The sequence below is a fragment of the Canis lupus genome, chromosome 3 (genome assembly GCF_003254725.2).
Source record: "Canis lupus dingo isolate Sandy chromosome 3, ASM325472v2, whole genome shotgun sequence".
In the NCBI taxonomy this organism is placed as follows: Eukaryota; Metazoa; Chordata; class Mammalia; order Carnivora; family Canidae; genus Canis; species Canis lupus.
Genome location: NC_064245.1, coordinates 51,271,803 through 51,297,307, shown reverse-complemented (window position 1 = coordinate 51,297,307; position 25,505 = coordinate 51,271,803). Strand labels below are relative to the sequence as shown.

The following is a 25,505-nucleotide window of genomic DNA, read 5'->3' as shown; positions in this document are numbered from 1 at the left end:
TGCTTTAGTGTCCCTCCATTGCTCCAAACATAAACAATGACAGAAAAGCATAAAAAGACATAACCAACCCTCCCCTTCCACCCACCAACAAGATAAATAACCTGGTGGACCAGAAAGAGTACAAAAATAAAAGATGATGAGCAGAGCTACAGCCATTCTCATTCTGGTTTCAAGTCTGGAGGCAAAAAGTAGGGATGAGAATTTAGCTCTGCAGGGATCTGCAAAACTATGTTTGCTCCAGATTATTAGAGGATTAGATTCACTGCTTGAAGTTATGGGCTGGGAACAAACTTTTACACCGATGAAAAGAATCTGAAAAAAATAATGTTGTCATTCTCTATTTGGGAGTACAGGAAATAAGAATCTCTGAGCCTAAGGAAGTCAGGGAGAAACAATAAAGATGCAGCCTTTGAGGTGATGAACTAAATTTAGCCACCCAACTAGCTGCAGACTGTTCTGCTGTATCCTTAGTACTACCATGTAGTGGCCCCAAACCATCATCATAGGATTAGTTCAAAATTGATGTTGTAAGAATCCAGGTAGAGGCAGCAGTAAACAACAACAACAACAACATTAAAAAATAATGAGTGGAAAAGGAAAAAAAAAAAAGAAAAGGAAAAAAAATCCTACTCAAAATAAACTATAATTGAAAAGCATGAGGCATGTGAGAAAAAAAAATAATGATAAGCATGCCTGTTATCATGACTTTTATTCAAACCTATTCTGGTGATCTTAGCCAATGCAACAAAGCAAGAAAATAAATTTAAGAATTAGATAGATGACTGTCCTAATCATGAATGATACAATCACCCTATAGAGAACATCAAAGACCTATAAAACTTCCTAGAGAATTCAGCAAAATTCCAAATACAAGATCAATAAACAAAAATCAATATATTCCCTAAACGCCATCAGAAAATTTAATTGAAAACAAATCATATTTATAATATCAAAAATGGAATAAAACCAAAAAAGTGAAGCTTTAAAAAAGTATAAATCTCAGATATGCAAGATTTTATGGGAAAACCAAAACATTATTAATAATATAGAAGAAAAATAGTAAGTGGAGCATGAATAGGAAGAACCAATATAATAAAGTTGTTGATTATCCCCCAGCTCCATAAATTGTAATCATCCTATTGTAATGATCCTGTATTGCCATGATACATTTGTCAGAACTAAGAAACCAGCATCAGTACATTGCTATTAACTAAACTCAGTATTTTATTCTGATTTATTGTTTTTCTTCCCAGATGTCCTTTTTCAATTCTAGGATCTCATCCAGGACACCACATTACATTTAGTTATCATGTTTTCTTTGCTGCTTCTGATCCATGACAGTTTCTCAGACTTTCCTTGTCCTTAATTACCTTCATAGTTTTGAACAGGACTGGTCAGATTTTATGCAGAATGTCTTCTAATTTGGGCTTATCAACTGGGGTCATGGGTTTTAGGAGGGAAGACTATAGAGGCAAGTGCCATTCTCATCACATCACATCCAAAGTATATGCTTATCATATGGCATCACTGATGATGCTCACCTTGATCACCTGGCTGAGACAGTGTTTGCTAGGATTCTCCCCTGTAAAGTTACATTTACCCTCTGCTATTTGCTTTGAAGGGAAACTGATAAGCAAAGCATATTCTCAGAGTGGAGTTAAGCTTCACCTCCTTCAGTGAGGAATGCCTACATCAATTATTTGCAATTTTTCCCTAGGGTAGATTTTTAAATGTACTTTTAAAGGAAAAGGAGAATATCATTTGACTTTGAGGGTGGAGAATCTTAAGATATAGATTATAAATATCATAAAGGGAAAGATTAATGCATTTGACTACATGAATTTAAAAATATGTCTCTATAAGATGCCATATACTAAGTTGAAAGACAAACCATAGACTAGGAGAACATAATTTCAACCCATGTATCCAACAAAGAATTTGCATACAGAATAAATAAAAAAGACCAGCAGCCTGTTATATGTAGATATATACATTACATATCTATATATACACATGTTATATATACACACACATATGCACACATATAATACACACAGTGATGAAGATACAAACAGACAATTCACAGATCAGGAAACTCCAGCTGAGATGATGCACAGCCTCAGTAGTGATCAGGGAAATGAAGCACCTTTAAAGTGCAAGGAGATAATATCTACCACACATCAAATGATGATGACATCAAATAATGTCAGATGTGGGGATGCAGGGCAAGAAGTTCACCCATTTAGTAATTTAGATACATGAATTAGTAACATAACTTTGGGGAAACACTGAAGAACACACTGAAGGATTTATATGCACAAAATTATAAGGATACCTTCTAAAGCTATTCTTTTCAAACATTTTTTGCACACAAACCACCTGAAGAGCTTGTTAAAATGCAGATGTTGATTCAGTGGGATCTGAGATTTTCTATTTTTTACCAAACTCCCAGCTGCTGTTGCTGCTGGTCCATATGTCCACACTTGGAGTAACAAACCTCTAGAGTAGAAGTCAGCAAATGGTGGCCTGTGGACCAAGGACCAAATGTGGCTCCCGTCTATTTTGATAAATAAATATTACTGGAACATGGTCATTTATTTATGTGCTATGGCTGCTTTCAGACTAAATGGCAGAATTTAGTAGTAGCAACAAAGATTTGATGATTTGTATAACGCCTAAAGTATTCGTCTGTCCCAATGTAGGAAAAGTTTGCCAACTGCTGCTCTAGAGAAACTCTCCCACATGCACATAAAGAGACTTGTGTAATATTTATTGCAGCTTTTAAAAAATATTGACAAAATGGAAACAATTTTCAGTTGGTAGGACAGATAAATAATTTGCAGTATATTCACATGGTGGATTACATCAGTTAAAATTAATGAATGAGAGCTGCATGGATCAACATGGTTCAACATGGTTAAATCTAGAAAACATCCCTTGTTTAGGCAAAACAATACTATAATTTGTTTATTGTTATATACCTATGTAGCAAAATTATTCAAAGATGTTTAGAAATAATAATCATCTATTTCAGGAAGTGATTAACTCTGGTTTGGGATAAAAACAGGAACAGGATCATGGCCAGACTCATTTGGGTTCTCAACCATAGCTATAATGTATTATTTCTCTCAAAATTTGGGAAGAACATATGAGAATATTGTAAATTGTTAATACTGGGTGGTGGGCACATTGTTTTTCTATTCCCCCAACTATTTGGGTATTTTCAGACATTTCAAACATTTGAAAAGAATAAAAAGAATCCAGAAAAGGGAAATTATGCTTATATGGGAAAATACAAATATATATATTTTGAAATTCAGAGAGTGAGTGGGGGGTGAAGATAAAGGTCTTTATTTTTTTAATTAGTTTTTTAAAAGAATTTACTTATTTAATTATGAGAAAGACAGAGAGAGAGGCAGAGACACAGGCAGAGGGAAAAGCAAGCTCCCTGTGGGGAGCCTGATATGGGACTCAATCCAAGGACGCTGGGATCACACCCTGAGCCGAAGGCAGATGCTCAACCACTGAGCACCCAGGCATCCCAAGATAAAGTTTTTTAATACATAAGGCTCCTTCTCCTCTCAGTTAAACAAGAAGAGATGTTCTGGTGTCACAAATTGTCCTTTATGTAGTTAATTTTGAGAATGGTGAATATGCGACTAATCTTACTCCATGGCTTATGGAATATTTTCATTTTAAGAGGTAACTTCATCCACATCCCAGAGTGGAAGGAATTTCTCTCTCTCTCTCTCTCTCTCTCTCTCTCTCTCTCTCTCTCTCTCGGACTAAGGTTCCCGCTCCTTTCAGCCAAGATCTACCAATTGTTGGGACAATCTTTGTAATGCCAAGGGTAGAGCCCCCAGGCACATTCTCCTACTTCTGAGTGCAAGAGTTGCATGTCAGTCAGGGAAGAGTCCTAAGATCCTTCAAGATTCCTTTGAGGACCAGCCTTTTGCATTGTCTGAGGATCTCAGTGTTCTGTGCCCTCTCATGTCGCCTAGGTGTGGATGCCTTCCCATTCTGACTTCCCATGGATATGATTCTATTGGCCAAAACACATTTGGGGTACATCTAGCCCCTTCCCTCAGTATCTGCACACAGCTGGAACCAGACTTGGCACATGGGCCAGGGCAGTCCCATCATTTATTTTGCAAGTTGTATTAAGTCAACTTTACAAGAAGAGGTACTGCATACTGAAGTTGGGGAACCAGTTCCACACTCTTAGCCAGGAAGCATACAGCAGGGACATTTCAATTCTAAGAACATTTCAGTACCCCTCAGAACCCTTTGTAAGCATGTTTGTCAATATAAGGATGTGGGGATAATTGAGTCAGATCATGTCCCATGGACCATAGTATATGAAGAGACCTGCTAGCTGGCTCCTGACAACCTTTGGTCAAGTGCCTTGTACATTTAAGCACCTGGAACACACAGCCAGCTGAGAATACAGTGCTGCCTTGTCTCCCAACAGCCTTGTAAGTGGTCTTCAGCATGTTTTGTCATTGGGACTGTTATTTTGAAACACTATGCCCTCTTACCATGAGATTCAGTTCTGGAACGAACTCTACTTTCTGAGATAGGTTTGTCCCTTGGATGTAGGTTTTCAGCCCCTTCTTTATAATTGTTCACTGTGACCAGAAGGAGCCTAGGTTTGGTCATTCTGGGGACCGACAGTGAGGCTTGCTGAGATGGCATTCCCCAGTTCTTTAATGCATAGCCATAACCTAGTGCTAGCTTTATGCTTATTGCAAAGTTTTAAACTCAGATGCTAAGGCAAACCATGCAGGTGTTGTAAACAAGTGGAGGGGTCAGGTAGAGGATAATAGGGAGTGGTAGAGTATATGGTGAAGTGGAGAACACATGCCCTGTCTAAATTGAGTGGCCACCATGTTGCTCTAGCTGATTTGCACTATGCAGAAATAGCTGGCCCAGCATTGCCAGAACTCTTAGATTTTCAAGGGAAGCTACAAATACAGAAACTTTAAATGTGAAATCTCTCAAGTTTTAAATGTTGGCAACTAAGTAAAAAATTTTAAAAAGAAATTGTGCTGAAAAAAGACACATCCTAGAGCCACATATGGCCTATAGGTTAGGTTTGCAACCTCAGAATAAAAGAAGAGCTATGAGAAATTTAAGCAATTTTTAAGAGACTTTTAAGCAAGCTAAGTCATGCCCAGCAAGACTACACATTTTAGTGTCACCTACCTGGGTCATTGCCACCAGCCTTCTACTGAATCAAATGGCAGGAGAAGAAAGAAATTAGATAGAAACAACAGAGTAGCCACATTAGGAGGCAAAGTAGAGAACGAAGTAACCATTGTCCTATCCTCCCGGGATCGCTAGGCCTCCTTGGTCACCTTCTCTCCATGACCTTGGAGAGGCCACCACACAAGCAGGACATGAAGCAAGAGATGTCTATCTGTGAGGGAGATTTTCTTTACCATAATACACTCTTTTTTGACCCTTCTTGTTCATGTAGTGGTCTAGAGGAGGGTGCTGGGGAGAGTTCTTCCCTGCACCATTCTTGGCTTCCCAGGGGTATTCTCAAATATTCCATCCTCTTGCTGTGGGCGTGACTATATTCTGGATAATTGCTCTTCTCTCCAAACTCATTAGCATCTCTCTTTCATCAGACTTCCTTTTCATCCTTCCTAAGCGGAACTCCCAAAAGTATCATCAAAATGAAGGAGTCAATGTGTAGATGGAGTTTGGGTTTCCTTTCTTGGAAGGTCCCAATGCACGCAAAGTGTTACTGTAAGAGTGGTGGGTGTGGCAGGGCAGAAAATGAAGCAACCTAGAGAAAGGTTAGACCAAGCACCTGCTGAAGGGGGGCAAAAGCAGGCATGGGCATGCTCATCTTCCTCGCTTAGGAAGCTGTGAGTGAGGAAAGAGCATTCTAGCCCTCCATCGGGCCTTGCAGAGGGGGCTGTATATAAAGCCCCACTTGCTCTGGAGAATGTCCCCACCACTGACTGCTCCCTTGACTTCCATGTCAGCCTCTTGTTCTTGATATAGATTTTCAACAAAGGGAAGCCATATTGCAAAGTAGTTAATTCTAAGGACTTTGGGGTTATGAAGAGCTTGGTTCAAAATCAGACTCTGCCACGAAGTGAACTTGGTTGGTTTGTTTGTGTTTTATTTGTATTTATTTATTTTTTAAGATTTTATTTATTTATTCATGAGAGACACAGAGAGCCCAGAGAGAGGCAGAGACACAGGCAGAGGGAGAAGCAGGGTCCGTGCAGGGAGCCTGACGTGGGACTCGATCCTGGGTCTCTAGGATCATGGCCTGGGCTAAAGGCAGCACTAAAATGCTGAGCCAGCCAGGCTGCTTGGTTTGTTTGTGTTTTAAAATATATTATAGGGCCTTAGTTTCTCCACATTTAAAATAGGGTTAATAATCGCAGTTTTTTAAAAGATACTGGGGGATACTGGATTAGCTGTAGGCAGTGCCTGGTACTATCCCTACCATACGTGTTGATCCTGGAATTCCAGGGGGCTCAGCGATGCCTCTGATGGTAGGACTATTACAGCGGGACATTGGTTGGGGGATCCCTTCTTCAGTCTGTGCCTTCCTACAGCGTAGTTCAGAACATCTCACCTCTTCTTCCCCTTCGGGAAAGCTGGGGAGACTGTGGATAGAATGCCCCCCCGGCTGGGGTGGGGTGCAGAGTGGGCTCCTCACCCTCACATCTGTCCTGATGTCCCCTCCTACTCTTACTTCCTGGACAAGGATCTGAATTACCCTGTGTCACTGGGTCCCTGTTCAGGCACCCCTGACCTTAGCACCAGGACTCCTGTGTATTTCAACCTACTCCTGAGTCTAAAGTGCTTTTCTCACAGCCGATACCGTGTAAGTGCTAAGCACTAGTGTGATGTAGCAACTTGAAGATGACAAACGAATACATTTGAAGAGGAAATGTTGGAAAATAATCCAATAGAGCTCCATTTGGTATTGGGCCTTTTATCAAGGCCATAACCTAAACCACTTTATGGAGTTAGGTAATAAAATTATCATGTCAGATAACAAAAGGAGGAAGCAGGGACAGAATGGGAAGCCTTGAGAATCTGAAGCTGCATGAGGAGTGTGTAGGCAGGAGATGCAGGCATGTTCTCCCCAGTGGATGCTGGAAAGCTGGAGGCGCTAGACTCCCAAGGCCAGAGCATGCAGTGGAGCTGAGCTGAGACCCCAGAGAGGGGCGGGTGATTGGGATCTGCAAGGCTGACGGTCTAGCCCCCTTTTGTGTTGCACGCCATCAGAGCTGAGCCTTTTCTACTCCAGTGAATCTTGAAGGCCTTGCTTTTGAAGGTTGAACCTGCTTTCAGCCCAGTGGGATTAGGCTCCAGTGCTTTTACCCAGTCCTGTGGGTGCTCAGTGCCCCTTCTTCCCCAGCCTTCCTTCCCAGCAACCCTCACTTCCCAAAATGATTCCAGAGTCTCTGGCTTACTGCTCAGGAAACTATACCTAGACAGTCCCTGCAGACCAGGATCTGTTCTGAGTCACAGAGGACCTGCAGCGAACTCTATGCTGCATGGCTTTGGGAGAGCTGTCACCAGATGGAGGAAGAGGTTAGACATAGAGGTCTTGGGGTGTGGTGGGTGAAGCCTTCTTTGGAGTGGGCTTGCCCCTCCTCAGTCTTCCTTCCACCCATCTTTGCCTTTCCTGGGTCAGTGTCCATGGTGGTCCTGGTCTCCCCTGCCCTCCCCCAAGCAGATGCCTTTTCCTTCCCGTTCCAGGGTTGTTCTGAGCAATAAGGGGGGAGGAATGGAGGATCTTGGAGCAGTGCCTCCTATGCTATCAGGATTCAGCACTTAGAATCTTGGAAAGGCTCCACCTGGGAAAGAGTTCCAGAGAAAACAAACTTCAGATCCCGGCTAATATGGGAAAAGGCTCATGTTCACGGAGGCAGCTTCAGGGACCTTGGCAGAGCCTTAGGCAGGCTTGGCCCCTGCCTTTAATGGATCCGACATGGAGCCTTCCAGGGCCCATGATACTGCATGGCCTCCAAAGGAGACTTCACTCTCAAGCTGTAATGATACACTTTTTGTAGGATTTTTAGTCCTTGGGTCTAGTGAACCAACAGCCTTGGTTCCAACTGTTTATGCCCTAACGAAGGCAAGAAATATTTTAAGGGACCAAACTCAAAACTATCACCGCCCCCCTCCCCATCCCCTCCTCATCCCCTCTTATCAAGTTGTTTTCCTCTTGGAGATTAGCTGAATTTTTTTCTGAGGGAGAGAAGAGGCCAGAAAGAAGGTCTTGGGACCTGCAGGGTCATCACCCAAGTGATAAGAATCATCCTTCTGGCCCTGGGAATGGCATGCAGACTAGCAGCGATGGGCACAGGGTCAGGGTGCTGTGGCCCAAGAAGGGAGATGGGAGGCAAACATGCTAGGGAAGGGTTGGACAGAGTTCATGATGATGACAAGTCTTTCCTGACTCCCTGATTATAGTTTTTTAATGCCGCTGTGTGATACTCCGAGGACAGCGTGTCTAGATCTTATGCATAAAATAAACCAGGTGGCCCTACAGGTAAAGCAGGAGTAGGGAACACCTGGGCTTCCGTTTCTGGCATTGTGCACGTGAAAACGACGTCCCCTGTTGTTGCACTTGGGGCTCAATACTGACCATTAACTCCCCCATGTCTGCCTCTTCTGCCAGGGGTCTTTTCAAACCTAGACAATCATGGGATATTAAACTTGAAGGATAATAGAGATCATCTAGTCTCATCAACTCACTATATATATGAGGAACCTGAGGTCCAGAGTGGGGAAGTGTCTTACCCAAGGTCACATGGTGAGTTACTCCTTTGACGTCTTTGTATTCAGTACAGACCCCTCCCCCAACTGATTTTGCTGAAGAGTACTAAGACCTCATGGAGACTCCATATGTCCCAGAGGACTGACTAGGTGCCCAGTGTGGGATTGCTACTAAAATCTCATAGGTCAGAGGAGTCTTCCAGGGAGGACATGTCATAGGGCCAAGGTAAGGGGTGTGGGAGAAGCAAGAGAGGGACCATAGCCCAGAGAGAAACAGTGAAGTCACACACCTTCTAGGCAGGCTGCCCAGACCAGTGGCCTGCACCCCTTCCACCTGAGAACCAAGAGAGCCCTCATCCTGGGCTAACACCACATCTTATCCTGAAGCTGAACATGATGTCATAGACAAGGAAGTTTCCCTCTGTCCTCTCAAACCTGACCCCGCTCCCTCTAGATCAGAGGGCTCCCAATGCCCAGATTACTCAACTGTATTTTGAACATCATGTCATCTGGGAATGAGGAGGGAGAGTCTCAATGCAATCAACTCAGTCTCTTCCCATCGTAGCTTCAACATCCAGCTGCCCATTGTGACCTTCACATGCCTGCACATGGCTTTCATGAGAAGATAGGCTTGGTCCTGTCTTGTCCGCACACACACACATTCAACAAACATACACACTATACAGACATTATTTTACAGACACTCTTAAAAATCTGGGGTTGATTGAGAAACCTCCATCTAGAGGTTTGATCAGGAACACCCACATCTCTGGACACTCTGGACATCTGATTCATTCAGGCCATGGCCATGTAGCCAGACAGGAGCTACCAGTGTCATTCCTCCAGAACATTGCCATCCCCTCTAAGACTTGGAATTATGATAAGGCCAAAAGAGCAGCTGTTATTTCCTAAACTTGCCATGGAGCTGGTGAAATGAAAACAAAAAGTCAACAAGAAAGAGCTGGCAGGCTTGGAAGAATAGCGCTCCTACCCCCAGGGGTGGTAGTCTATAGGATTCCAGCTCCTAGGATTAGAAGTGGCCCTTAACAATGCAAGTCCTGAGGAAGCGTTCCCTTCCACCTCTCTGCCCCGTCAGTGACCGTAGTGGTGATGCCCTTTCCCATCTACCTGTCCGCTCATCCTCAGGGGATCCTCCCCAGTAGATGAGGCTGCTCCTGCTCCTCCGTGACGACCCAAGGCCAAGCCCCACATAGTTTGTTCATTTCCCTTCCTCTCGGTTCAGTGGAGGCTGCAGCAATAGGGAGTGTTTCCAGTTTCTCTGACCATGCTTGGTTTTAAGTTAATCCCCTCCTCCTGTCCTTCCCTTTTGCTGACAATTCATTTGGCAGTTTCCAATATATATATGTATCCATATCTCTAACCCTTCCCCTCCCCACCCCCCCACCCCCTTCAAGCTCCCTCTCTGTTTCCCCTCTTAGTTTTGGTCTTCTTTGGGGGTTTTGGTTTTTACTTTATTTTGCTTTTTTCTGTTTTTCTGTTTTTTTGTTTTTGTTTTTTATAGGTTTCAGAGAAATTATGTTGAATCCAATAAGCCTTCCCGGACATTCCAAGCCTCTTAACCATGGCATCTATGTTGAGGATGTCAGTGTTTATTTCAGCAAAGGACGTCATGGCTTTTAAAAACTCCTTTTAAGACTCCCTGTTTTGATGTCACCTTGGTAGGCTGGGCCCTCTGAGAGGTGGGAAGCTCTAGGCGCTGTTCTCTTTGGATCCGGGGATGCTAAGTAGAAACTGCATGAGCCACCGGTGCCCCCTGCACCCTTTAACACCACCAAGATGGGGGTCCTCCCCCATCCGTCACCGGCAGGGTTGTCCTTCCCCTCAGACATCACTGTGCTCCTTTTACCCCCTGGCCTCCGAGGCAGCTCCTGCCGCCATCTTTAGAGCCAATAAAGAGAATTAAAAACTTGTGCACCAAGAACCATCTTTTAAACACACTCTAGCCATTCTCTTGCTTTACAAAAACAACCCAACCACCACGAGAAAGCCTGACGAAGTCCAGCCGTGCTCCGGCCTCGCTAACCCTGCTTGGAAGTGTGGGGTCTCCCTGGCTCTCCCTAGGATATCAGGCTATATCCTCTTAGCGATCTCATCGCCCTGCAACCTCCAGTGGGGAAGAGCGGCTAAGCAGAGGTGGAGACCACGTGGTGAGAGAGGGGGAGCCAGGCCCAAGTGTTGGCACAAGATTAGGTCTCAGAGGAAAGAATGGAAACCAATCATTTTATATATATATATATATATATATTTATATAGATAGATAGATAGATACACAATGTATCTACACATTTGTGTATCTATCTATCTATCTATATATATAATTTTTTTTTTTTTTTTTTTTTTTTTTTGGTGGAGAAAACCATACTTTTTTGGGACACATTTTTCCCCCTTCCTTCCTCTTTTCTGGAATGGCTCACAGTGAGTGTGGTATTACAAAACTCCTTGGCCCCTACATCTGCAGTCCTGACGAGCTTTTGCTACAGAAGGTCTTGCCCGTGAATTGGCCGTCCTCCTAGGACCACAAGGGACCCAGGGAGTCAGGGGCCAAGACCCTTCCTGCTAGTCCCTGGCCCCAGGATTGGCTCTCTACCCCCACTTTCATTTACTCTTGACTCTGAGAACTTTTGGAACCCAATGGAATCACCATTTCAAGGCCAAGATGAGCTGAAGGGGAAGAGAAGGAAAAATGGCCTCCTCCAGCCCCTCTCATGGCACCAGTGGAAGTGTCATCCTGTTCTCTGGTCAATATATGTGTTTACTTTGCTTGCTTTGACTCATGCCTTACTCCATGGCCACCCTCTCCCAAAGAGGGGGTTTATTCCTCCCATTTTCAGCTTGATCCACGGGGGAGAGAGAAGGAGATGGCTTTGCCCTGCTTCGATAGGAAAGGCACAGCCGTAGGGCCCGAACCTCTCCCATATTTGCTGCCCTGTTGGCCAAGTGGACTTCGGGCTGGGCCCAGCCACTCCCACCTGTGTTACCTCCATTGTAAGAGCTGCCCCTTGATGATGGAGAGCATGAGGCAGGGGGTCTCCCATGGGGAGCTCTTAGGACAGACCCACTAGGTTTGGGGTGGTGACACACAGCAAGAGATAGTAGATTCTCTGGCTTCGGCAAATTGACATGGGAATCAAACTTCCCACTGAACGTTTCCTTCCTGGGTCCTGTGGATGGTGTTCTTTGTGCTAAGTTCCCATTCTGATTCTGCAGGTGCCTCCCTGGGATTTAAAATCACGAAGCTTTCCAAGTTCTTGGCCTGTATCTGGGATGACCTCCCAAACACTGTAGTGTCCAGACTATGATGCAGGGGGTTCAGTTTTTCTCCAGGGCCTCGAGCTGTGTGTGTTTCTAGCCCCTGCCAACTTCCTGCCATCCTGCTCCCCATTGCTTCGTGTCAGGCTGTCCCCATTGTGTCCTGCTGACCCTTTGGGTCGGGGCCTCCTCCCGAGTGTGGCTTTAAGGAGTAAGCTTGAGGATGATGTTTTTTAATTATTGTAAATCATTACCTCATTTCCAGCCTGCCAGGCTCCATCCATCCCAGCATCTTTTATTCTGTCATTTTCTCACCTTGTGCTATGACAATGGGGCGTTGTATTTCCACAGAGACTTATAGGAGTGTTCAGTGTATAGTTTCTTAATAAACACTTTATTTTCTAATGAAATGACTGCATCAGACCTCTTATTTGGCAATTTTGCAAAGAATATTGAAGATACAGAAATTCCCACATTTCTCCTCTGCCTCCCCTCCCCATTTTTACTGATCCTCTTTTAAAGACGTTTCTTAGTTCAATCCTTGTTTGCAAAAGTGTTTACAATCTGTTGCATTGGTTGCTTTCATTGAGACTCCTCCAGTTAGGTCAAACCCATCTAGTGAAGTGTTTTCCTCATTCTGTTGAGGAAGACTCAGAGGCACAGAGAGGCTGAATGGTTCACCCAGGGTCACACAGCACAAGAGGCAGAAGCAAGATTCAAACCTGACTCATCCAGACACCACTCAGGCCACTGAGACCCTCACCTCCTTGGTGACTCAGGGACTCTCCTTTTGTCAGCAGCCGAGGCTTACAGTGATCCTTTCCAGAGCTGATATGTAAGAGGTTTGGGAGTAGAACTGAAGGATTCTTGCCCCAGCAAGTCACTAGGACTCTCCCTCAGATGGAGCGGTTTCATTCTTTCCCTGGATCTTGAGGACATGACCTTGCCCAGAGGAAGACGGGGCTATGGGCTTATAAGCTAGTCTGCTGATCACTCAGGGGCGCCCCATCCACACCCACATACACACACTCCGGTGGACCAGACTCTCCCCTGGGGTCTCCTGTGGGCTGCCCAGAGTGGTAGGCAGTTGTAGGGTCCTACTGAGAGATGAGGCATAAGTGAGCTGGGTGTGGCCATCTGCCCTGGGTTCCCGGCCCTGACACAGCTGGAAGGGTTGCCATGCCTCTAACTTAGAACATCTTCCTTTGAGGAGGAGGGGACTCTACACAGGCTATCTGGAGCAGGAGTCAAGGGCAGGGGAAGAGTGAGGAAGATTTCCTGGGTTGAATTAGACCTTTCACTGGGCCTCCACAGGCTTTGTGACAACTTGGCTTACTTAGGTAACAGAGCAAGGTGGGTGAGCTCAAAGTGGGAGTTCAACAGGGAAGTGGTCAGGCTAGGGTGGTGCTTTTTTCCCTGACCTTCATTGACTTAATCTCTTATTTAAATTGAGTTTAAGCCCCCCTCCCTCACAACCTCACCCCAAATGGAAGTTCCTCTTCTCTAGAGTGGCCTGGATAGGGCATTACCCCAGCTCTCCATTCTCCTATTTTCTCTGGTTCCGGGGCTGGAATTGGAGTGCCCTTTGGAACCATGGGGAGAACTTTCATTTTTAGGTAAGAGATTTGAGCTTTGTTATATTCCAATGCATGAAACCTCCGATGCAGGGGAGGAGGGGAGATGAGCACCCAGCTCAGAGCAAGGGCCCCACACCAGCCCTGGGAAAGGTGTGCTATTCCAACATAGGAAGAGGCAACAGGAAAGATGGGGGTATGGGGGTTTGGGGGCAAGGAAGGGGACTAGAGCTTGTGCAGTGGCTTCTATTTTGTCTGTGAAGTGAGATCTAGGGAGAGCTGAGCAAGTCTGAAGTGCAGCGGAGGAGACATTGGCAGAGGGCAGGGAAGCACAGGGAGTTGTCAGGCAGATCAAGGACCGGGCTGAGCAGGGTTTAGTGTCCAGGACTCTGTTTTCCATGTTTCCTGCCAGACCCTAAAGTGCCAGGCATTTATCCCAGTGTTAGAGCCTCTGGGCCCATTAGAGCCAGAGGGGGCAGGCCCAGAGAGCAGACTCCACCCAGAAGGATGCTGGCCGGGCCTGGCTTCGCACAGGGCGACTCAGGGCACCAGCAAGACCTCCTGAGTTTGGAATATCACCCACAGGACTTCCCAGTGGTTTTCCGGGACTCCAGCTTGCACTGTGATCCTGCAGCTCAGATCCACAGCTGATGCAGGCCATGAATCTGGTGCTCTTGCCAGGTGCCTCTCTGGATCTCAATTCTAGAGGGGGACATTGGGGAGGACTGGTTCTGAATGAACCCTATTCTTGGGAGCCTGGAGAGCGGGAAACTCACTCTATGAAAGGAGAAGACAGAGGTAGGACCTTCCAGGGACATGCTCCGGAGAGGACTGGAGGCTTTGACAAGGGTTACACAGCCAGATCCCAGACTGGTTACCAAGCGCCGAAGAATGGGCCCTGCCTGCAGAACGTTAACAGCGATCACTAGGTCACTTACACAGATCTGCTCAAAGCCAAGCACATTTTACCCAGAAGGAAGCTGAGACCCCGAAAGATCAGTGGCTGGCCCCGGTTTTCACAGCTTGTGACAATCAGAAGCAGGGATGGCAGGAGGGGTCCCTGACTACAGTGTTCCTCCCGGGCTGCTCTGCTGCCACATGGAGCAGTCAGGCTTCTGCTTCTAAAAGGCTGCAGTCCTGGGGGCTGCACAGCCACAGTCTTCCCCTACCCCTCCCACACTGAACAAGTCTCTTGGGGGCTCTTTGAGGCTAGATGCACTCCTCAGGGTGCATTTTTTTTTTTCAAGATTTGATTTATTTATTCATGAGAGACTGACAGAGAGGCAGAAACACAGGCAGAGGGAAAAGCAGGCTCCATGCAGGGAGCCCAATGTGGGACTTGATCCCAGGACCCCGGGATCTTGCCCTGAGCTGGAGGCAGATGCTCAACCACTGAGCCACCCAGGTGCCCCAAGCAGGGTGCTTTTTAAAGACTCCCCGGAAAAGAATGTCTACAGTATTTTTTTTTCTTCACTCATTCTAGCATTTTGTGACCCCACACTCCCGAAGGTGTGGTTGGTCTTAGGTCTAAGATGAATTCCCAGCTTGAAGTCAGTGAGATTGCCAAGCAGACAATGGTGGGAGAGCTTGATGTTGGGGAGGGCTTGTTGGGGGAGACGCCTGATCCTCAGGTGGGTGAGGCTGCCCAGGTCTCGGGCAGGTGTGAGCAGCTTCAGACAGGAAGGTGGTGGAAGGAAGGAAGATCCTTACCTGACTCGCCCCCATTCGAACTTTTTGTCCCATCTGAAAGACCTCCCGGTGTGTCGAAGCTCAGCCATGTGCTTCTTACCCAGCAAAAGAACAGATGCTAAGTATGTGCAGTGTGGAAACCAAGAAGCTGGCCTCTGGGCCACCCTGGCTCTTCCCCTCCTGTGTGGGAATTCCTTCTGCAGCCAGGCTTCCAGCAGCCGTGTCCTCACCTCCACCACCCAGCCACAGGTGTGACTGGGCTGGGACGCCTCTCCTGGCAGGGCCCAGATCCTGCAGGTCAAGCCCAGGCATGAGCAGAGGCCGCTGTATCTCAGACACAGCAGTGCAGGGCAGGAGTGGGTTCGATGCCACAGAGACAGGACAGGAGCAGGGACAGCAGTGCAGGAGGGCTTTGTTGCTGTGCAGCTTTCTGAGCCGTGCCTCACATGGATTGGGCAGAGGGCCTTCGCCCTTCAGTGTTCAGGGACTCTGAGCTCTGGCTAGACTCCTGCATTGCTGCCACAGTAGTTCTAGAAGGGAGAGAGAAATGAGGAGAGGGGGACCAAGGAGGTGGGGGCTGGCGATGATGCTGGCTGCTCTGGGGCTCCTCTGGGAAGGACAGGAACAGAGGGAAACTCTTGAGTGTGACAGTGGAGGTGGTGATAGGGCAGTGAGGAGCCCCGGAGTGGATGGGAGCCTGGTTTGCAGATTGTCCAGGAGACCTGGGGCTCACGCCCTGCCATCTCCCAGCTCCATGGCACCCTTCACGACCCCCTCTTCCGTGGGGTTGATGTGGGCAAAGCTGCTGCAGACTCCAGTTGCCTTGAGTGGTTCTGATCTTGCGCTTTGCCATTAGAAATCCCATGATCATCCCTGCACTTCCCACCTTCCTGAAAACCCTCACCTGGGCCTGACAGTGTCGCTCTCTGAGCTAAGTAGGATGCCTTGTTCAACCCTACCTGAACCCAAAAATGAATTGAAAGAGATGTGCTGGTGAGAGAGGGGTCCCTCATCTGAGTTTTGGGGGAGTGGTTCAAGAATTCCATCAGGATTCTAAGATCCATTTGGGTAGGATTTTAATCCCAGCTCCTCCTCTCGGTGGGTGACACTTGGATAAAGTGAAATCTCCTCCGCTTGCTCGGGGAGGTTTCTGCATGGAGAGGAGGTCTATGGCCTCTTTGTAGCTTTGGCCCTGGCTGCCAGGACACTTCCCCTCCTGTCACAAGATACCAGGGTGCATGCCTCAGAGGGCTAGATCTTTCCCCACCGTGCTGGGCTTGCAGGGGGCTGGAAGTCTGTGGTTCAAGTATTCTGTGTGCTCCAGGGTGGGGGACAGTGAGAACGGAGGAGAAGGAGGAAGTATTGGCCTGGCCTTGGACAAGACCTTGCTGGCTCCCCTGAAAGCAGAACAAGCAGGTAGAGGATCTCTGAAAAGCACAGATCCTGCAGGGAGTAGAGGATTCTGCTGGTCCTGATTCTGTGTCAAAGGCCTCCAGCCCCAGGCAAGACCCAGTCCACGTGGGCCCACTTTGGGAGAGAATCTGCAACTATCTGGGATAAAGGGGAGAAGCATGATTACCAAATTCTCAGAGAAGAGCCAGAGCTGTAGAGAGGTCCTGGCTGAGGGCTTTGATGACACTTCCCAAGCTGAGGAAACAGGAGACACACAAACTTTCTGCACAGCTCTGGGCTTCCAGGGTCATGGTTTTACCCACAGCCCTCTGCAAGCAGTGGCTGCCGGAGGCCTCTCTGATGTAGAGGAATGTGACTTTGATTTGGCTAAGGGTGGAGAAGGGAGCACATGGCATCACAGCAACACGGGAGCTTGGCTTTTCTGAGAGGCAGAGATGCTGAGCCATACCCCCATCCTCGCGCGTCCCGTCAGAGCAGTATCCTGTGATTACTGAGGGTTTGGAGGGATGGTCAACACTCCCCACTCGGCAATGGAGAGGGTTCGAAGACCAAGGAGCCAGCCTGCCAAAGGTATGAGTTCCAGGATCGTGCTTTCTGGTTTGTGGCTTCATCAAAGTTTGGGAGGGCAGGTCACCGTGTCAGCTCAGATAACACTCCTGCCAAGCCTGACTCCGGTAAGTAACGCCGGAGGCCTTGGTGGCTAATAGTGACAACCAGCTTGTCTTCATGGCTCTCTTTCCCCTCAGCTCCTGCTGCCCACGAGCTATTACCACGGCAGCAACATAAAGCCTGGTTCTGCCGTTGGGGACCCCACTGCAGCAATTGGCCTGCTTCCCTTAAAAAAGACACAGCCTTTCCTCCTTTATCCCCAAGCTCATTCCGCAGTGAGAAGGGCAGGGACCCGTCCCGGCAAAGTGATTTCATTGCTGTCAAATATGGACGGGAAATGCTTCCTTTATAGAGCCGTGAAGCACCGCTCTGAAGCTCCCTCTACTTTTGGCCTGTTTTGGTCCTTGTGATGTGGCTTCAATGCAGTGTTCTTACCTCTGTAAGGCTTGCAACAGCCTTTGGCCAAAGGTCATGCTATGCTGACTCCCAAATGGACTTCTCAGGGAAAGAGGGTGTGGGGGCTCCCTCACCCAGGAGACCGCTGGACTGACAAGAGTTCTGTCCTTCTCAGTCTTTATCAGCACCGGCTGGACCAGTAGTCCCCAAGAGCTGCTCTGTCACTGCCGGGCTCAAGAAGTGCAAGTCCTAAAGTCTGTGTCCCATGCACCAAATGTAGGTGTTGCTCCCAGGCCCTCCTTCAGACAGTCTCAGGGAGAAAGAAGGTGCCGGAAGGCAGGCTGAAGAGTACAGTCTCTGTGTTCTATGGACATCAAAGTGTTGGCCTTCTCTTGCTGTTAGTTCTGAGAGAAAACTCACAAGACAGCCCAAGGGGGAAATCTCACAGCCATTTCTGTCATGAGCCTCAGTCTGGCCAAGAGGGCACAGCCAGGATCCGTGACTCTGGCTGCTCTTGTCTGAGGGCCACAGCTCTGGACCGAAGCCTTTCACTTCAGAGGGAGCCAGAGGCGGAGCTGGCCAGTGAGAACTTGAGTCTGTTCTTTCCCACAGTCAGTGGGGAGCAGAGGAGGCATCACAAATATAGAATACATTCTGAGAATGTCCTTCCTGGGAGAATTTAAATTCTGAGCCCATGTTTGCATGACTCATGGAATCCTTCCATCTTGATGGTTGTCAGTTTGGCATCTCTGCTCCCATAATAGGCAACTGCCACTAGCGCCCCTGATGGATAAAGGCCAACCTGGTTGTTAAGACCAGAGTAACCCCCCGGTGCATTTTTGGGATGGCATTTTTAGCCATTTTTGTAGTTTTAGTGGGTCAACCACTTGACCAGCCATAGTCTCACATGAAATGATCAGTTTTCTGGGCAAAGCTTCAGTGTCTGCAATATGACTCTCTCTTAATTTGAGTCCTGAACTTGCAGAGAAACCTATTCCTCTTACTCCAGTTATTACATAAACAATGTAAATGATGTAAATGTTATCAGGATCAGGTGATCCCCTTTTCATTGGTTGTGACAATGCTTCCCTAGAGTCTCATGAGGTGCTAAGAGCCCATCCAATCACTTGGATGGAGAATGTTGCATGGTATAGCCAATCTCTTTTACATTCACGATACACATTAGGATATTAAAGGCTCTGAGAAGTCCTCCTTTAAATCTAATAGAACACAGAATGCTCTTCACTTAATGCCTATCAATAGGTTTACACACACACACACACACACACACACACACACACTGGGTTCTGGTGTGGTCAGAGGTATTTGTTTATTTTTTAGTAGAACAAAGCAGGACGTTAATCAATCACTGACCTTGATATAAGATGAACAACCACACCCTAACACCTTTGCCCAACTATAGGCTCAGTCCCTGCTTCTGCCCTCTGCTTGGCATAGAGGCAGATATGATTTCGAGAGCTGATGGGTAGGTACTCTTGTGAAGAGCAGGAAATCTTCACTGTGGTATCTCAGAAGAAAATGGTAAGTCATCTCACATAAGAGTGTAAGACTTCAGCACAAAAACCTGGCCACCTTCCTTGGCTGGTGGAGGAGACATCATCTAGTGGTAGTATACAGAAATGAAGACCTGGAGCCCAGTCTCAGCACCTCCACTAGCCAAATGACTTGGGGTAAGTTACCATTCCTTGTTGCATATTGTCTCTGAGCTTGCTAATCGTCAGATAAAAAGACTCCACCTAGACAGGTCCTCCAAATGCCATATCCCCAGGAATTGCTGTTGTCTCCTGGTGGGGAACATCTTTTGGTTCTTGGGTCCATCTCTCTGCTGTGTCTTGGAGTATCACGTGGGAAGAGTACCTTTGCCCCCTCCTGAAATGTTGGGGGTCCTGAAGGCAAGGGGAGGGAAGTGAGAGAGATGGCCGCCCTTTCACATGAGGGCTGGTGGATTTCTCTGGATGAGGAAGGAAGCAGATGCTTGGGGGTTAATAGACCCTCTCTGTCACAGCTGGACAGGGCCAAGCGGGAGTTCTCAGCAAGATTTTCCGACTTTGATCTCAAGAAGGCAGCTCTGCCTAACAAATAGTCTGAAATGTCAAAGAATAAATGTTAAAGCTTGAGGGGTCATTCTCTGGGGAGTTGCCTGGGCTGGCTAGGGAGGGAGAGGAGGAGGGAGAGAGGGACACAGCAGAATCCTTCACATAAAGATTCCGACTTGGTTTTGTGATATTTAAGAAAAAAGAAAACTGAATTATTTATAGCACAGAAGATGGAAGCAGGCTGTAGAGAAGTGGCCAAGCTTAAGATGGTAGTTCATGTTCCATTGTTTATCTGCCACAGCCTTGAACTGGTAAAACTTTTCTTGTTGGTGACATGCTATTGACCTCTCCTTGAATTATTTATTATTACTATTACTATTACTATCATGTTAATTAAGAAAACTCAAGTCCTTTGAACATGGGAGTTGGGGGTAGGCAATTTCTAAAAATGGTTGTTGCAGAAAGCAAGCATTAATCCCTTCCTCTTGAAGGATCTCCAGCATGTCCTTTACTACCTCTTTCTACTCTCACCAGCCTATGTACTGCTCCTGGATGGGTGTGAAGAACTTTGGTTTTGGCCTGGCCACCAGTTGGCCCTGTTGATATTATTTCAACATGGTGGATATTATCTCCCAGTTGTTCCACTTGCAAAATGGAGGCAACTGTCATATGCCTCTCCTGGGTATGCTGGGCAAGTGAGTGATGCCATGTGTTCAGAACACCTCGGTGCCTGGGTGAGGGTGAAGAGGAGAGAAAATACCATGCAAGGGAGAGGAAGAAAAGAAGTTAAGAAATTTATAAAGTGAAAATCAGCAGTGATGGAAGGATTGATGTTAAAGCTGGAAGGAATGAGGTCTTTCGTCCGTTTATTTTGGACAGTGATGTTGTTTCAATGTTTTAAAAAAGTGCTTCTGGTTGCTAATCACATCCTGATTCTATAGTGTAGGTAATTGAAACCCACTGATAATCTCAGAATTGCAGTTAAATTAAAAATTACAAGCTTCAGATGCTCTCCTTTCTCTCTCCACAAATAATACAAATGTGCTTTTGGTCCCTATGCCTCTAATTGTTTTTGCACACCCTGGACACTCTCGGAGATGAAAACAAATGGAACCAATTTTGGACAGGTTGGGATGTTGAGGTGAAGCTAGTCCAAGTGCAAATCGGATCATGGGTAAGACTCTAAATAAGCAATATTGTGTTGACCATGTATTGCTTTTATTGAAAATATTAATGCTTTTGCTGTTTTTCTAGACTTCATTTTTTTCCACCTAGAAGAACCTAGAAAACATTTTGCAGCTAAAATGTCATAGTGACACTCCTGTTATAAAACTCTGAAACTGTACTTATTTTTATACTCAGTAACTTTACCTCTCAGAAAGGTCTTCCAAATATTTATCCTCCACTCCCTACTTTCAGTGATGAAGAAATGTGACCAGCATTGTTGCTCTAGGGCAGTGTTTCCCAAGCTCCTTGGTCTTCGGATCCCTGAAAAATTATGAGAATCCCAAAGAGCTTTTGTGTATGTGGGTTATAGCCATCTCTATTTATTGCAGTTGAGATCAAAACTGAGAAGGATTTAAAAACACAAGCACACGCACACATTTCAGTTAGCCATCAGACAGTGTCATCACCGGCAGGAAGCCACTGGAAACACTCCATATATACCTGTGAGAGAATGAGTCCATCTCAGTAGATCTTAGTAGACTTATGCCATCTTATGAAAATAGTTTTAAGACATGGCTCTACTTATAGAGTCTTGGGGCTACCAGGCATATCTGGACCACGTTTTGAGACATGCTGCTATGGGGAAACCAAGGCACAAGCAGATTCTCAAATCAGAGTCTCTTTGGTGTCAGTGAATGATACCAATCATGCAGTTTGCTCCAAGTGTAGGGCCACTATCAGGACCCCATATCTTCATGCAGATATTGCTGACTCTGTAGATATGCAGTTGCTAGGAATCTGGGAACTACACAAGGACTTCATCTATTATGAAGAAAGCTGAGTAGTGGATGTTTGCTTGCTCTGGAAAGGGAGCATGGACTTGCTATAGCAGTAAGCATTATTGGCTGATTGAAGAGACTCATAAACAGGTTTGCAAAATTCTGATGGTGAAAGAGAGTGGAATGAATGGCGTGGGATGAAGGGAATCTACGGTCAGCACCTCACAGATCAGAAGTCCCATCATGTGTATCCTAGCCCTCCCAGTACCTCACATTTGGATTTGTCTAAGGAACATCTGGGGTTTAGCCATGTTCTATAAGGTCACATAGGAGGGTCTAAGTTTAGAAGCCCTGGCCTCTCCCTCACACTCCTACGCAGTTTTGGTAGAGGAAGATTGTACTATGAGGTGGATAATGTCTTCGGAAATTAACCCTTGAGTTAACTCCATGCACACATCAGGCAGCTCCCTCGAGTTGTGGAGTCCTGGGTGTATGGCATTGTTCTTCTGGTCTCCTATCATTTTTTACCTTCATGCCCCAGATTTATGTGGGATCAAGGGATCCAGGGATCAGGGACCAAGAACTGCTTTCACCTTGTTCTGAGGACCTCTTTGGAACCAGTATATCACAATCGTCTCCAGGGGAATAGGGTTTTTCAAGAATGTTTCCGAGGTCATGAAAAAATGTTGGTTAATTGATTTTCCCTTCAAACATTTAAGTGAAAGAATCTATTTCCTGCCCTCAAAAGCTTTATAGTCTAGTGCGGTAGTTCTCAAATGGTAGTGACTTGTCTCCCAGGGGACATGTGTGGAGACATTTTTGGTTGTCAAAACTGAAAGTAGATACTACTGAGAGCCCCTAAAACAAATTTATATGGCCCTGAATGTCAGTAGCGCCAAGGTCAAGAAACTCAGTCTAGTAGGATGATAGATACCTCTTAGTCTTGGGTAAGAGGGACCCCACACTTTTCAGGGCCCTCCTTCAGCTGCCACAAGTTCAAGGGCCATGAGAAGTGACCACCTGGAACCTGGGTGTCACTTCCCTTCTAGGTCAGGTTGTAGTTGCCTAAACCAGAATTCCTCAGCAAAATGGCTCTAGCTCACCTCCATGCCATGTGCAGACATCCCCATTGATCTATTCTCCTCCTAAGTGTGGGCTGCCCTGCAGCCATGTGCAATTTCTAAGCCCAAGGGGTGGCCAAGGGCCTGGCTGCTGTTCAGGGCAAAGGAGAGTATGTGTGTGTGTGTGTGTGTGTGTGTGGCATGGGTGTGCATGTGTATGCACACAAGGCGCCTTGGCTGTGGGAAGAAGGGGAGTAGGCTGGGGCCAACTCTCTGGCACTACATGTCCCAACTCATAGCCTGAGACACCTGAATTCTCACCTGGCCTTCCAGCTCATTCTGAAAATACATTTAACAGGGTAGGAGGATAGGATGTGCTATATTTAACAGTGTGTTAGCTTGATTTATAGCTTTCAAGTCTTCAGATGTGTGAGATACAGACTTCTAGTAATTCTCTTGTTCCTGATCCTGCAAAGGGGCAGGCCTGGTGCAGGCCAGTGGGTGATTATGAAGCACTGTGATGAAATTAGGCATGGGGTAAGCATAGAGGAAGGACATTTAGTTTTTAAAGATAGTTCTTAAAAATACTGAAATGTGACGTCTGTTTGTAGCTGTAGAAGTAGAAATGTCAGTTCAGGGAACCCCACAATTAGGATGATCAGTTGAGACTTTCAGTGTTCCATTGTTTAAAGAGAGGTCCCTCTTTTAGAGCCTTAGGAAGCCTGGTGCCATGGTCACATGATCTCTTGGCACCTCAGGCTGTTGGAGGCAGGCATTCTTCCTGCTGGGCCATCTCCATGCTGGGGCAGTGCTCATGCAGTGTTATGCCCTTGTCAGGTTGCCATGGAGACTGATCTTGAGGCCCTCAAAATTGATTGGTATTTATTGGGGACCTGCAGTTTTCTGGATGTTGTGACCAGCATTGTGCAGGAGGGAGAGAGAGCAGGGCTGCATCCTCCGCCTTTCCCCATTTTGGACTATTGAGAGAATATCATTCTGTAACAGAGAGGTAAAGACCCAGGAGAAATTGAATGGAAGGATGTATTTTTTTCCTTCTAATAACATTGTGGGTTTTTTTCTGATTACAAAAGTAATTTATATTCACAGTAGAAAATTTGTTGAAATACAGAAAAGCATACAAACACATAAATTATCCACCATCCTATCACCCAGAGACAACACTGTTAACATTTTAGCTTTCTGCCTTCTAATCTTTTTTATGTATTTAATTATTTAACAGAATCAAATCATTCTGTGTGCATGTGCACACACACACATTATTTGCTATTTTTTTATGTAAGATTGCATGTGCCATTTAAACAATATTTTGCAACATTAAAATTTTGTATAGGTTATTTCACATGGTTCCAAACACACACATACACACACACACACACACACACACACACGAAGATACATGAATATTCATAGCAGCATTTTTCAAAATAGCCAAAAGATAGAAAGAACCCAAATACCTCTCAACTGGCAAATGGACAAAATGTGATATGTATATAGAATGGAATATAATGGAATGATGTACTCACACATGCTACAACATTAATAAATTTCACAAGCACTCTGTTAGGGGGAAGAAGCCAGACTCAAAAGGCCTTATTTCGTAAGATGGCATTTGTGTGAATGTCTAGAAGCGGCAAATCTATAGAGACGAGAAGTAGGTTAGTGGTTGTGTTGTCCTGGGTTTGGGGAGTAACTGTAAATGGACCCAAGAGATCTTCCTGGGGTGATGAAAATGTTCTAAAGCTGGACTATGGTGCTGGTTGGGCTATGTGATCGATTTATTAAACATCATTGAATTGTACATTAAAATGGGTGAATTTAGGACTCCCTGCTGGCTCAGTCAGTGGAATATGTGACTCTTGATCTTGGGTTTGTAAATTTGAACCCCCATTGGGTGTAGAGATAATTTAAAAAAATGAAATCTTTAAATCTAAAATAAATGAGTGAATTCAATGGGAGGTAAATAGTACCCCAATAAAGTTTATATATTTAATATAATAAATATATATATAAAGCAAAATATATGTAAGTATGTAATGTATAAAATAAATGTAGATAGTATATTTATGTAAAATAAAGTTTATATATAGAGAGATGTCCTCTACCTCAATATTATTGATACATGTATCAATAACATGTGTTATTATATGTATTGATATGTGATATTGAAGTAGAGGATACCTCTCTTTATATAAACTTTATTTTGCATAAATATACTACATGTGTTTATTTTGTATCTTATATGCTTATTTATACTTTATTTTACATGTATATTTACTATATTACATACATAAACTTCATTGAGGCATTATTTATGCATGTATTGAGGTACTAATAATGTATTGATATATGATTGAAGAATTATATTTATATATCAATAATATTGAGGTAAGTAATACATGTATCTTGATAATATTGAGATATTTAATACCTCAATAAATTGTATATGTCTAAATTTTATTTTATATGCATATGTCAATATGTGTATCCATTAGTACCTATTTATGTATCTATATAGTGAGAATTCTCCTTCCTACACCTGTCCCTCATCTGTAGATTCTTCTTACCACCACCACCACCATCACCACACAGGTAACCACTGTCATGGTGCACCCTTTCAATCATATATGAACAAATACAAATGAACAACTATGAAATGTGTTCTTGTTTTTCCTCCATATTTGCAATATATCATACATATTATTCTACACT

The 25,505-nt window shown here is 45.4% G+C and overlaps 1 protein-coding gene across 5 annotated transcripts in view; it reads left to right on the top strand.

Moving 5' to 3' along the window:
* Positions 1-25,505, top strand: part of NTRK3 (neurotrophic receptor tyrosine kinase 3) — a 391,217-nt gene that overhangs the window by 268,748 nt on the left and 96,964 nt on the right. Inside the window, exons 13-14 of one of the 5 annotated variants that reach the window (XM_025436912.3) lie at positions 8,663-8,797; positions 10,283-12,440. The exons of 3 other annotated variants lie outside the window; for them this stretch is intronic. In XM_025436912.3, coding sequence (XP_025292697.1) covers positions 8,663-8,797; positions 10,283-10,401 — 254 coding nt within the window. In that variant the 3' untranslated portion in view covers positions 10,402-12,440. Of the gene's footprint in view, positions 1-8,662; positions 8,798-10,282; positions 12,441-25,505 lie in introns of those variants that run through there. One more of the 5 variants, XM_049108449.1, reaches the window with a different exon arrangement.